Source organism: Eleutherodactylus coqui, chromosome 10, assembly GCF_035609145.1.
Source record: "Eleutherodactylus coqui strain aEleCoq1 chromosome 10, aEleCoq1.hap1, whole genome shotgun sequence".
Classification (NCBI taxonomy): domain Eukaryota; kingdom Metazoa; phylum Chordata; class Amphibia; order Anura; family Eleutherodactylidae; genus Eleutherodactylus; species Eleutherodactylus coqui.
The window spans coordinates 66,183,973-66,198,873 of NC_089846.1; the positions used below are offsets into that span (position 1 = coordinate 66,183,973).

The window sequence follows — 14,901 nt, forward strand, 5'->3', positions numbered from 1 at the left end:
AATCACTAAAGGCAACGCATCACTGAACAACCTTAATATGCAGATGGGGGCGATGCAAAGTAATGTAAACCTGCTACGGCAAGATATGAGGAAAATATCAGAGCGTCTGACAGAAACTGAACAACGTATAAGCGACGTAGAAGACGCAATACAGCCGATGCAGCGAGACGTGGAAAAAAATCTGCATGACATACAATATCTACAGAACAAGGTAGACGACCTAGAAAATAGGTCAAGAAGGAACAACGTGCGGATTGTGGGCCTCCCAGAAAAGACGGAAGGAAGAAACCCTGCAGAATTTTTTGAAACATGGCTGCCCGAACTGTTCGGAAGAAACACTCTAACTGCAATGTTTGCAGTCGAAAGAGCCCACCGTGTACCGACACGACCCCTCCCCCTGGGGGCTCCAGCCAGACCGATACACATCAAAGTACTGCATTACAGAGACCGTGATACCATACTCCAAAAGGCCCGCGAAAAGGGTGAAATCCAATATAATGGCGTGAAAGTCTCCTTCTATCCAGATTTCTCCACGGAAATACAAAAGAAGCGAGCAACATTTGTAGAAATAAAAAGACGACTGCGAAACCTACAAGTGCCCTACGGGATGCTGTACCCGGCTAAACTGAGAGTGGCGGCGCTGGGCACGACACAATTCTTTGAAAACCCAAAAGATGCAGGTGCCTGGATAGATCAAAATGAAGAACAGATTCGGAGGGGAAGATCGCCGCGCAAGACACCATGAAGAGGCTGCACCTAAAGAAACGTTCATGCAAAGGGAACCGAAAATTTCTGAAAGGAGCTCCTGGGACGACAGGATGCATCGCGTAGGAGAATGGAGGACTGGTACCCCGATCCGATGAGACAACGGATCAGTGAGTTACATGTTGGGGGTGTCTGTTGTTTGGTCTCTCTCTCGCATATTAGGGGAATATTAGATAAGATACAGTTAAAAGGGATAAGGTTAAACGATAGAAAAATGATTCAGGGTGGGATAAGGGGAAGAAATGTCAACGTAAATGTACAAATGATAAATGTGTTGCAAATAACGAAAATATGTATAGTAAATGTGGATAAATGTCTGTACTGGGGGATGTGGGGGACCAAACCAAAATGTTACTGGAGAAGCCCTATGCGGAGAACAAACAGTAATACACATACACATATACGGGGCGACACGGGCGAGACACAAATACAGAGATGGGGACCCTCCCAGTGCGTCTCACTCATAAAAACAAAAAGGGGTGGAGGCGCCCAGAAAATAATAACCCTGCGGAAAACAAAAAACAAGGAAAATGGGTAGTAGGATAAGGGTCGTATCGTGGAACGTGAGAGGTATGAGTGACCAGACAAAACGATCAGCGGTACTGCAAGTCATCAAGGAACAAGGCCCGGCTATTATATGCTTGCAGGAAACACATTTATCAAAAGAAAATACGGACACGTTCAAAATAGGGGGGATGGGTCAGAGCTTCCACTCCACACATACGAGGTATTCCAGGGGGGTCAGCATAGTGATACACAGAAATATACCGTTTAAATGTCTCTCACGAAAAATTGACCCAGAAGGCCGCTTTATATGCCTACACTGCAGAATCTACAACTACACATGCATTATAGCTTCAGTATATATCCCGCCACCATATAATAACATGATAATGAGGCAAGTTATAGGTTTCATAACAGATAAACCGGACATTCCAGTCCTTATCATAGGCGACTTTAATTCGGTCATTAACCCTGCACAGGACAGACTAAGGGCAGGAAACGCAAACGAAGAAAGGAACCTGACACCACTAGGTAAACTAATAAACGAGATATCATTGATAGACATATGGAGAACACGGCACCCCACAAACAAACAATACTCCTGCTACTCATCCACATACCAATGCTTATCTAGAATAGACCTAGCGGTAGGGAATATTCAGATATATAGAGATATAACCTCAATAGAATATCTACCAAGAGTTGTTTCTGACCACTCCATCCTACGTCTGGACATACAGCACAGTAACACTGTGAGTCATTCCCAAAAAAGATGGAATCTGAACTCGCACTGGCTAAACATATTAAACAAGGAAATAGTGAAAAAAACACTAGAGGAATACTTCATATTAAATAAGGATACCACAAGTATGACGATTTGCTGGGAGGCCATGAAGGCATATATGAGGGGGGTATACATACAGCAAATCACACAGGCAAAAAAAGGACATAGAGAAAGAGGGCAAAAAATACGAGACAAACTAAAAGAATCAGAAGAAAATTACATAAAAGAGAAAACTATAACAACACTCAACCTATGGAAACAGGCCCAAGAGGCCCTTAATAAATACGTCCTAGAAACGGCAGCCACTAAAAATGGGTTCAGGAAACAGACATATTATGAGGAGGGAGAAAAAACGGGACATATGCTGGCAGTTATAGCCCGAGCACAAACTAGCCCCACATACATCATTGAACTAAAAGACGCACAAGGCGAGATAGTCAGGGACGCAACATCCATAAGAGAGATTGCACGGGAATTTTACTCCTCTCTGTATTCCTCGAAACTGGAAAAAACGGTAGAACAAATCGAGGAATACTTGGCGGATATAAGAACACATAAATTGACGGAGGAACAGAGAGAGTTTCTAGATGCACCAATAGACTTGGAGGAGATGCAAGAGGCAGTAAAAGATATGCAAAATAACAAGGCCCCAGGGGAGGATGGTTTCCCAATAGAATTTTACAAACAACATGCAGACACTTTATTACCACAACTCCTGGAGACATGGGCGGGGGCGGAAAAGGAAGGGGAACTACCACAAACAATGCGAAAAGCAAAAATAATAATTCTGTTAAAACCAGAAAAGGACCCCCTGTTGATGGACTCGTATAGGCCGATATCGCTGTTAAACGCGGATGTCAAAATTATAGCAAAAGTTTTAGCCAAGCGGCTATCACAAGTGGCATCCACCTTGGTGCATCCAGACCAGAGTGGGTTTATACCAGCAAGATCAACGGCAACGAACATCCGTAGAGTATTTCTAAACCTACAAATACCCGTAGATAATACCGGAGACAGAATCATATGCTCACTGGACGCGGCCAAAGCGTTTGATAGCGTTGAGTGGCAATACCTGTGGAAGGTACTAGAAAAAATGGGCTGTGGCCCAATATTTGTGAGACGAGTAAAACTCCTATATGCTAGAGCGGAGGCGGATGTGTCCATCAACGGGGGGTCATCAGAAACATTCCCACTACATAGAGGGACAAGGCAGGGATGCCCACTATCGCCACTCCTGTTTGCACTTGCAATAGAGCCCCTAGCATGCAAAATTCGGTCACACCAGGAAATAGTGGGATTCATAAGAGGAAACATGGAGGAGAAAATCGCTTTGTATGCAGACGACATGTTATTATTTTTAGGGGACAGGGAAAAATCTTTAGAAACCACGATGCAAACAATAAAAGAATTTGGAGCCTTCTCAGGACTCGCTATCAATTGGACCAAATCCGAAATACTATCAATAGACACCCCAGACATGCAAGTTGCCAACAGAGAATTAACCCTGAAATGCACCCCAACAATTAAATATCTGGGAGTTAAAATTACGAAAGAGGTCAGTGAGTACGGGAAAATAAACCTGGAACCACTTATGGAAAAATGGAAACAAAAACTTCACATATGGAAAAAACTACCCATGACAATCATAGGAAGAGTGAATCTTATAAAAATGATATGGATGCCCCAATTACTGTATCTAATACACAACTCCCCACACTGGATAACACAAAAATTTTTCCACAAGGCCAAGGGACTGTTTAGAGAACTCATATGGGGAGGGAAGACACCTAGGATAAAATTAGAACTGCTATACAATTCAAAAGAAAAGGGAGGATTAGCCTTGCCCAATCCGTTCTCGTACTTCATGGCCTCCCAGCTGCAACATCTCAGGGGATGGGAGACAGAAGAAACACACGACGCTAGTTTCAGAATCCTTAAAAATCTCTTTAACGGATCACATTTGTTTGAAACCCTGGAACGTGGAGCGTTTAAAAAAAACGGTCAAAGTGCCCCCACGCTATTATTGATACATAAAATATGGTGGAAGACCAGAAACATGCTTGATATAAAAAACTGCACACAACATACCCCCATATGGAATAACCCGCACCTGCCAGAAATCAACAAGCTAAAAGGATTCCAAGGGTGGAAAGACAGGGGAGTTAGGAGAATGGACCAGATACTGGAGGGGGGGGGAACTAAAAACCTTCGAGCAGTTAAGGCAAAACCACGACATCCCCAATAGTGACTTTTACAAATATCTGCAACTTAGACACGCTATACAAGCGGAAAAAAACACGGCGGAAATAACAATGGTAATAAATATAGTAGCGGACATAATAGGAAAAGCCACCACCACAGCGGGGAAAATATCTGTACTATATTCCCATATACAGGACACGGTCAATGCACACAACCCGTTATCAACAAGAGCAAAATGGGAGGCAGACATAGGGCCCATTGAGGAGTCGCACTGGGAGGAAATCCTACAAATGACACCCAAGCTATCTCTGAGCGAATCACACAGAGTCTCACAAATATTTCTAATACACAGAGTGTACCGCACCCCGACCTTCTTACACAATATAGGAATGAGAACCTCCCCGATATGTGTAAGGTGCAAAACCCACACGGCGGACCTAATCCACATGCTATGGCGATGTCCGAAATTGCACAGATATTGGATGGGAATAAGAAATGCAATTAACGCGGCATTTGGCATACGTATGGACTTTACACCATACGTGTGCATTCTGGGATACATACAGGATCTAACATTAGATGATCATGAAAAACTAGCGGTAGCCAGACTATTGTATATAGCCAGAAAAACAATAGCCCAGCGCTGGTTGGACGAAGAACCACCCACGCTGGGAGAATTCAAAAATAAGGTCAACCAAATTTTACCGTGGGAAAGGAGTATTTACACTAAGCGTAAGACCAGTCAAAAATATCAGGACATATGGCTGAGATGGATACACGCCCAGAGCAGTAATGTTGGATCAAATACATAGGGAGTGGTGAGCCGTGTGGGGAGGCACCAGTAAACCGGGGATTTACTAAGACATAACAACGTATGTAATGGATATATATAAAGTTTATTGGGAAATGTAGAACAAATTACAGACTCGATATACAATAAAATAAAGTGGTAAGGAGTAATAGGGAAAAGTTAAGAAAGGAGGGATTGGAGAGAGAGAGACCGGGCAACGGGCAAAAGAAATATGACCCCCCCTCGAATGCAACAAAAAATCTAACCCTGAATCAATAAAAGAAAACAGCAAGAAGATAAGCAACACGAAGACCAAAGAAGAAAACAAATATACGTTACATGAACTGTTATTATTGTTTACAACACAACACTGTGTTCATTCAGAGACAGTTTACCCAAAGAACAGAACGTTGAGAGAGAGATCTTAGGGGGGGTGGGGGAGGGAGGGGGGAGAGGGGAAGGGGGTGGGTGAGAGGGGGAGGGGGAGGGAGGGAGGGGAAACCAAAGATTTGTAAAAAAAATGTTTTAAAATATGCAAAAGGTGAAAACGTTTAATAAAAAATACTTTAATTAAAAAAAAAAAAAGGGTTTTGCATTAACATTCAGTAAAAAAAAAAAAATAAGCCGATGGTGATGTACTCACAAGCTCATCTTCCAGGTCCCGGGTGACCTGATGCACTTCCTTGGAGGCCAGCAGAATGCGTCTTCTTTCTTTTAAGGGCTCGATCAAACGCACAATCCTAGTTCCGACCTCATTTTGCTTTTCATCCACAGCCTCCTGGCTCACCACATCCAGGGGGAGAGAGGCAATCTGTGCTTGTAGCTCTCCAACCTCTTTGTACCATTCCTCCATCTGTGACTCCATCGTCTGCAGTAAAGGAGGAAATTCAGAGATGGGGCGATGGAGGATTTCTGGGTCAGATTCAGTATTTTGAAGACATATTTTTGTGAAGAGGTATTCACAAAGTTGTAAGAGTCCTTACAACACGGTAATCCTAGACGGTGAAGCACTTATGGAATTAGGGAAGTAGATTCCTAAAGGGAACCTGTCATGATCCAACCCCTTAACCAAGTATACAGTTGGAAAGGGTGTTAAAAAATCATCAGTACCACAATGTTCTGTCCTCAAAGTTTTCCTGCGCTGTATGGTAACGAGGAGAGAGGAGTCCGCTGGATGTTGTTACTATAGACGTCTAATGATGCTAACCATACCTTCTTTGACATGATTGACACTTCCGCACATATGTGGGCAGTAGACTTTACGTCGCATACACATAATGGTGATCACAGTCCTCTATGGCTTTAAACTTTTATGGCTAGGATCTGACAAGGTGACTTCATAGAACGCTGATGTGGGCGCACCAGCCGCTGAACCACTAGTGCATGCGCAGCAACAAAATGAAGCCACTGGGGACTGTGATCACCATTATGTGCATGCACTGAATTTCTGGCAAGATTATGAGGAAGCGGGGGACTGGCGCAGTTGTCAATCATGGGCCTGGAAGTTGGGTTGCAGGATGGAGAGGGCAGTCCCGAAGAGCTGATTTACACAGCAGGTTGGAAAAGTTCAACGGCAGAATAAGGTACATTAGCATTTTTAGAAAGTATGAGATACTACTGTATTTAGGGCGACTACTAATGCAAGGTAATGGGGTTTCATGGGGCAAATCATAGTGACAGATTCCCTTTAAGGGGCAAACCCAGTAACTGCTGCTGGAAATGTACTGAGGACTTTATTGCACCGAATACTGGTCCACATGGTAAACAATGAGAGGCAAGTTTATGAGAGACAGTCAAGAATTGAAGAACGTGCATGCAGGTGTATTTGCTGGTACGATTACTCACACAAGGACATATCTGTATTGAGAGCTAGGTCCCAAACTCTATGACATCATATAGGTGAAAGGTGGGTATGAAGCAGGGTCGGGAGCTGCGCCCACTGTATGCCTGGCAGGTGCTGATTTTTTGAAACAGCTGGCATCTGCTGCAAAGTGCCACGATCATAGCTAACTCCAAATGCAGTTGTTAGAAAAGTTAAATGAGCAGTCAATCCTGACCGCAGCATGTAAGCCCCCAGCCGGTAGGGGGTTCCCCTTCCAACTCACCATTGGCCTCCCGTGATGCGATCCCCGATAGTTGCCATGGTAGCCCATGGTCTAGTGAGGGCTCTCAGGGCTCACATGTATTTAACTGTATTAATCCCTGCTTGAGGCCTGCCGTCTTCCAACAAAAATTGAATAATAAGTGATCAAAAAGTTGTATGTACCCACAAATGGGAGCAATAAAAACAAACTACAGTTTGCCCCACAGAAAACAGAGCCTTCATACACCCCCAGAGATCGAAAAATAAAGAGGTTATGGGGCTCAGAATATGGTGACAAAAAACAATCCATTTTTAAAAAGAGATTTTAATTTTCTTAAAGTAGTAAAGCTTAAAAAAAACTATAAACTTAGCATTATCACAATGGTGCTGACCCATAGAATAAGGTTTATGCATAACTGCATTTTTTCCCATTTATTCCCATGTAAAAAAAATAAAGTTTTCAATAAATTAATATGTGGCGTATTAAATGGTGCCATAAAAAATTATAACTTGTCCTGCAAAGAAACAAGCCCTCATGTGGGACGGAAAAAATAAGAAACCTATGGCTCTTGAAAGATGGGGATTAAAAAAAAAGTAAAACGAAGACCTGAAAAATGGCCGGTAGCACTTAAAGTGCTAACAGAAAAAAGCTAATATATAAACTATGGATACAGCTGGGATCGTGTTGAAAGCAAAGAATGAGGCTGCAGCTGTAAGAACTGGTGATAGCGGAGTATGGAGTCCACAAACTGAAGAATAGATAGTAGGCAGATGAAGATAGACAGTACAAGAGACACAGACACAATCTACTATACCGGGGATCAGGCAATGGGCTGGGAACAAATTGCACTGTGATGTTGAGATGGACAGTCGTGGGTGTCTGCGTCATGCTGTTGGAAGAATGAGGTGTTTATGAATGATGAGCACTTAGCAAGCGGAAAGCGCAAACTTAAAGGGGTTGTCCCACTTCTAGCTGTTTGTCTGAAGGAAGCAGACAGCTCTGTACACTGCACAGTGGCCTGGGTTGGTACTGCAGACTGAATTTTACTGAACTGAAGAGGCCTCATCTGTAGTACCAACTCAGACCTCTGCACAATGTACAACGCTGTCTGCTTCCTTCAGTAAACAGCTAGTATTGCGACAACCCCTTTAATTTTTGCCTCAATGAAGTGAGCTGTACATGGATCATGGTACACATGTAATTCAGAAAGTGGAAGACATGGCACCTGTAGATTCATCACCAATACGGTACACTGTTTTTTAAAAGTCCATTGTATCTAGCACACAGCATGAGCTAAAGCACAATTCTCCTGAGGTCTGGCCAGAGCACCGCTAGATGAGGGACCAAGCCATGGCATATGCAATTAGAGATAATAAGTAGGCAATCGGAAGGCATCAAGAGTCTGACTTTGAGTTTTGGTGAAAATATTCAGGTCCGGATGGAAAATAATTATCTAAACAGGTAAAAATCACTACATTTATGGTCCATGAAAGAATCCAAAATTGTTCTAGATGAAAGGGTGAAACAAAGGATGAATGAAACCCTGGATTGTTTTCAGGACGATATGCCAACTATCTCAAGGTTGATGCCTCTATTTAAGGATGTTGGTGAAGAAGTTGTCTGTGCTTGTCCATGCTTTTTACAATAATGTGCATGGCCAATTGAAGAGACTGGTCGTTCTCGAAAAGTACTTAGTGTGGCAATGTCAATATTGACCTATACAGCACACAGACATTGGAATCACCGATCTAATAGCTAAATGCCACTGCTGTAGTTCAGCTGATACTAACGCCAATTATTTTCACCCATTGGTGGACACTCATTGACTAGTAGTGGCATCTTGCTTTATTTCCCTGCCTAGAATTTGGGCAGGGCAACTGCTGTTTCTCCAAGGCCTGTCCACGCTGTATTCAAAATGGCCGCACCTTGAAGGGGTTGTCAAAAACAGAGTTGGTTATAATCATGAAAAAAAAGAACATAGATTGCAAATAAATTGGCAACAAGTCATCTGCAGAGAATCACATTCGTGGCCACCCAATATTATGTAAAGAAAGTAGAACACACCATATGCAACATGTTATTAAACCTGATTAGTAGCAGGTGCCTAGAATGTAGAGAAGCCCCTTTCCTAGAGGTTCTTAGCAGGATCATAATGTGACCGACTCACCTCTAGCTTCTTCAGGTGGGTATTAACAGTGGAAATTTCAGGAAAAGGCTCCACCGGTTGTAGTTGCTCTTCCAGCCTATGAAGTCTTTTGCCCAGGTCTGTATAATTTTGCACCGCCAGTTCAGCTTTATTAGTCTGGAAGAGCTGCTGAGCTTTGGCTTGTGTACTGGATTCAAGCTCCAACCAACATTGACGAATCTCTTCTATCTTCTTCTTTACCACACTGGCCAACTCTGGCTTCTCCTGGATCAGTTGATGACCTTCCTGTGCAAATTATGGTTCAAAAAAACTTTTATTTGGTCTGCCATGTAAATATAATGAGTACAGAATTGTAATAGCATTTTATCAAATAAACATATTGACATATGCGAAAATTTGTCCTCATTATCCGACTTACATCCTTGTTTCGTAAGACAAACTATTTTATTAAACATTGTAATTCTCTAATAATTCTTCTGTGTCTTCTCAGGCTTATAGTAAATATTCAGAAATAACAAAAAGAGACAAAAGCGTAAGGGAAATAAAGAAAGAAAACAAGAGAAAAGAAAGATTTATAGGAGGAGAAAGGACAGGAGGGGAAAGGAGGGGGTAAAAACCCAGCCATATTCTTCCGGGGAAAGAGATTGTGATTTATGGTCTCGTGGCATTGATTAGGTTGTTGGTTGTGCGTGCAGCGGGGAGCACTCCTCTCTCAAGCCATATCTCTAGGTCCCTGGAAAAGCGTAACTGATTCCAGGTTGTCCAGGTAGTGACATATTTGTCATGGCTCATTTCGTCTCTTGCACAGAACTCTTCCATATATTTTAAGTGGTCTAGTGCTTCCAGCCCCATCAACCTAGAGGGGGGTGCCGTGGATTTCCACTTTCTAGGAATTATCTGACGCATAGCTAGGATAAAAAATCTAAGCAAGGAACATTTGGATTGTGCTAGTGAACCTGCGATCATAGACAATAATGCTATTTCCGGGGTGAACAGAATTTGATTTCTACATACCAATGAATAGAAGGTGTTAATCTCCTGCCAGAGGGGGCATATCAGAGGACAAGACCACCAGATGTGGATGAATGTTCCAGTCCCCGACGTGCATCTCCAACAGATATCCGAATACTGGGGGAATATCTTTGCTAACCTTGCCGGTGTCTTATACCATCTAGTCAGTATTTTATCATTTAACTCTTGCATCTTGCTTGATACATTCATTTTATGGGTCAGGATTTGAGATGAGCGAGCATACTCGCTAAGGACAATTACTCGAGCGAGCATTGTCCTTAGCGAGTACCTGCCCGCTCGGAAGAAAAGATTCGGGTGCCGGCGGGGAGCGGCGCAGGTGAGCAGGGGGGAACAGAGGGGAGATCTCTCTCTCCCTCTCTCCCCCCGCCACCCCCTGCTCACTCCCGCAACTCACCGCTCACCCGCGCTGGCACCCGAATCTTTTCTTCCGAGCGGGCAGGTACTCGCTAAGGACAATGCTCGCTCGAGTAATTGTCCTTAGCGAGTATGCTCGCTCATCTCTAGTCATGATGTATGATTTTTTCCACGACTCCTCTGGGGGTGTGGTGCCCAGGTCCTTTTCCCATTCTCGCTCCAGATCTTTATTACTATTTTGTGTGTCTTCCTCTACCATCATCCGATATAAATTTGATATTTTATGTTGGTCTGTGGGGGTCGAGATACACATTTTTTCAAAGGGAGTAATGGAACGCCTCATTTGTTGCAAATCCCCCAAAGATCGGACATAATGGCATAACTGCAGGTATTGAAACAACATTCCGGTTGGGCATCCCTGTTCTCCAAGTATATCGCGTAGTGGTTTAAATCCGACGTCTGAGATCATATCTCGGACTCTAGGGATTGTGCTGGGAATAATATCCGTCAGGGAAGAACCCCTTAAAAAGGTGGGAATATCCGGGTTGCCAACCAAGGGCGTTAGTGGGCCTGGTCATAGGATCATTCCAGCCTTAGTCGCAGGGCCCAACCAAGCCGTTACCAAGCTCTCTAGGAATGGGGACAATCCCAGGTCCCTATGTTTCTCTCTGCCCGGAAGCCAGATGAGGGCCAGACCCCGGAAGAGAGCTGAATCCTGTGCCATTTTCACCCATAACTTTCGTGATCTGCCATGGAACATATCTATGATCCTCCTGGTTAGTGACGCTTTATAATATAGGGAGATATTTGGGATACTCATTCCTCCCGACTCTTTAAAGTTAGCAAGGGCTTTCCATTTACGCCTGGGTCTATTACCTCCCCAGACAAAGCTCATTATCGACTTCCTGATACGTGACAGGAACGATCCAGGCAGACGGATGGGCACCGTTTGAAGAACATAGAGAAATCGTGGTAGAACATTCATCTTTACTGTGCTAATTCTGCCAAACCATGACAGAGTTACCCCTTTCCACCTATCAAAGTCTGTCTCTAATTTGGTCAAGAGTGGCTTATAATTTTTTATAAAAAGTTTACTCATGTCTGTGGTAATCACCACTCCCAGGTATGTGATCCCCTCCGTTTTCCAAATAAATGGAAGGGTGGGTTTCAGAGCGTCGACCTCTGGGTCCGGTAGGGTAACATTAAGTATTACCGACTTACTTAAATTTACCTTGAAATTAGATAGCAGCTTGAACCGCTTAAACTCTTCCAGTACGTTAGGGAGTGCTATTCTAGGATTCGCGATATATATTAGTAAGTCGTCTGCATATAAAGCTACTTTATGCTCGTAATTACCCATCCTTACCCCGTGGATATTGGCGTTAGCCCGAAGGGCATTCACCAGGGTCTCCGTTACCAGTATATATATAGGGAGGGAGACGGGACAGCCCTGCCGTGTGCCGTTGCATATTCGTATTGGGCATGACAGCTGGCCATTGACCCTGACCCGCGCAGAGGGGTCTTTATATAGTGCCATTATCCAATTCTTGAGTCTGGGGCCAAGGCCCACTCTTTGTAGGACAGCTTCCAGGAACCCCCAGCTCACCATATCAAATGCTTTTTCAGCGTCCACCAAGAGGAGACACAGGGGATCCCTGGACTTGTGTGCCCATGACACAAGGGCCAGGGTTCTTATCGTATTGTCCCCCGCTTCCATCCCCGGGACAAAACCCACCTGGTCCCTGTGAATCAATGTTGAAATGTGGGCCTGAAGACGCGTTGCCAAGATCTTTGAGAAAATTTTAGTATCTATGTTTAAAAGGGAGATCGGTCTGTAACTGCCGTAGGCCGCTGGGTCTTCCTGTTCAAATTAGATGCCAGAGAAATGATGTTTCTCATTCAATTTTGATCAATGTTATACATTTCTATAAGTGATAACTTACTAAAGCTGGTCACAGAATTTGGTTGATCCGTAGGACTGTAAATGTTGTGATGGGATGATTGACCCCTTCCTAATGTGCGCTGTACATATACAGCACATGTCGGGTGTCATTGTATGGAGAGGACTCAGGAGCCAAGTGCACATTATACACAGTGGGTGTTGGCTGTCTTTGATGGCTGACACCCACCTGCATAAGGGTGAACTGGAGATAAATCCGATTGTGGCTGTTAACCAGTTAATGCAACTGTCAATTCTAAGAGTGGCAATTAAATGTCTCAAATCGGATTGAAATGTCCCAAAAGGCAATGAAATGTCCTGTCATGAGAGAATGGCGTGCCGTTTGGGTGTCATGGCACCGTGGGGTCTTCTGAAAGCCTCCGGGGCTGCCATGAATGTTTACATATTAAGCTATGCCTATAGAATGCCGGTAAAAATACAGTATATTTATGGGGACTAAAAACTGAAAAAATAAATAATATAAAGATTTTTTTATTATTACAAAAAATAAAAAAATATTACAAGTTTAAAAAAAAACAAAAACTTTTTTCATAGTCGCTGTATCAAAAAATACAAAAAAAAGTCAAATCTTTAAAACTATAACATTATTACTCCTGTACGGTGAGTGCTATAAAGAAAAAATTAATGCCAGAAATGCCCTTTTTTTGACCATCAAGTCTCCAAGAACAAAATGAATACAAGGCAATCAAAAAGTCGTATGTAATGTTCTATTTAGTTATGTCTTACAAAATGTTGTGACGTTTTCAAAGACGTTTATGACACTGATATCTGTCGGCCTACAAGAAACTCAGTAACGATGTTTGAGAGAGATTTGAGGTTGGGGGAGGGGGGGGTTCGGTTATTGTATTGATGTAAATGTTAAGTTTTTGAAAATAAATTTTTGTTGCATAAAAATCATTTTATGGAAAAAAAGTCATAAAAACTACAGGTTACCTCGCAAAATAACAAGTCCTGAACAACTCAATCAATGAAAAAATAAAAGTTATGAGGGACAAAAGATGGGAATTGACTTTAGAAAGGTATTTTATCATGTTAAGTAGTACAACATAAGGAAAACAATACAAATTTGGCATTGCCGTAATTATAAAATGAAGATGATGTTTTTATTGAATCCTGTAAAAACAAAATCCCCAAAAATGGCAAAATTCCACTATTTTCCATATTACCTCACTTAGCAATCTTAAATGTTTTCCAATACATTATATGGTATGTCAAATAGAACCATTGAAAAATACAATTTGGCCTGCAAACAACAAGCCCTCATGTAGATAGGTCATCGAAAAAATAAAGCAGTGTGTTTTTTTCAAAGCGGGGAGAAAAATGGAGAAAAAAAGGGCTACAGCGGGAAGGGGTTAACTAAATCTGATCTAGTCTGGCCCAGCATAACCAATCCTCAATATTGCGCAATTAGATTATATTTTGGCTAAAGCGTCATGCTATGCAACCTCATGTCAGCATAGGTCTCATCACCCAAACCAACAATATCATTGGGGTCTACAGCTCTGTATTTACACATGAGGTATTACCAAAGGATGAAAGCTAAAACAAGTTTTTTAGATCTATACTACTAACATGATTATATCGCAGTCACTTCAATATATATGGTGATATGTCCTACAGAGGCTAACACTGGTGGGCATTCATGACCTGAGATCCCGAATGAAACCAAAAATGATAGAACTACAAGATATTGTAAAATGACAGAACTGCTCAATGATTTTTGTAATTTGTAATCTCCAACCATCACTGCAATACACTGCCACTAATGTCTCTGATAAGGGATTGTTTGCCTTTTATAATCCTTTTTTTATTAGAAAGGCCCCCAAAATAACCTGACCATATGTTGTCCCTGCTGGGATCTACAATGGAACTAACAGTCAGTATTCAAATTTCCTGCAGTGCCACCACAGAGAAAATGAAGCATTACATGGTGACTACTAAAATCAAAGAGGTGTCCTTGAAATACATGCTGGGTCCGACAGAGACACCCTCTGTTTTGGTTAACAGATGGAGGTCCTGAATCCATCCCACACCCTCTGTATTCATTGGTCTTAATACTTTACAGTGTATTATCTGACCCATCACAGGATTGCAGATCCAAGTCCCCTACAGGAACACAGAAAAAGGTAAAAATAAATAAATAAAAATGGTAAAAAAAAGTAGCCAAATAAAAAAAATAAACCCATTTTTTCAAACCTTTCTGTGTATTTAAAAGAATTTAAAAAAATGTTTGATACCGCTGCACCGCTAAATGACTTGTTTAATCAATTGAACACACTT

At 42.4% G+C, this 14,901-nt stretch overlaps 1 protein-coding gene across 1 annotated transcript in view; it reads right to left on the bottom strand.

Moving 5' to 3' along the window:
- Positions 1 to 14,901, bottom strand: part of SPTBN4 (spectrin beta, non-erythrocytic 4) — a 130,439-nt gene that overhangs the window by 29,751 nt on the left and 85,787 nt on the right. Inside the window, exons 21-22 of the mRNA XM_066581209.1 lie at positions 9,297 to 9,560; positions 5,689 to 5,913 (exon numbers count right to left, since the gene is read on the bottom strand). Coding sequence (XP_066437306.1) covers positions 5,689 to 5,913; positions 9,297 to 9,560 — 489 coding nt within the window. The remainder of the gene's footprint in view (positions 1 to 5,688; positions 5,914 to 9,296; positions 9,561 to 14,901) is intronic.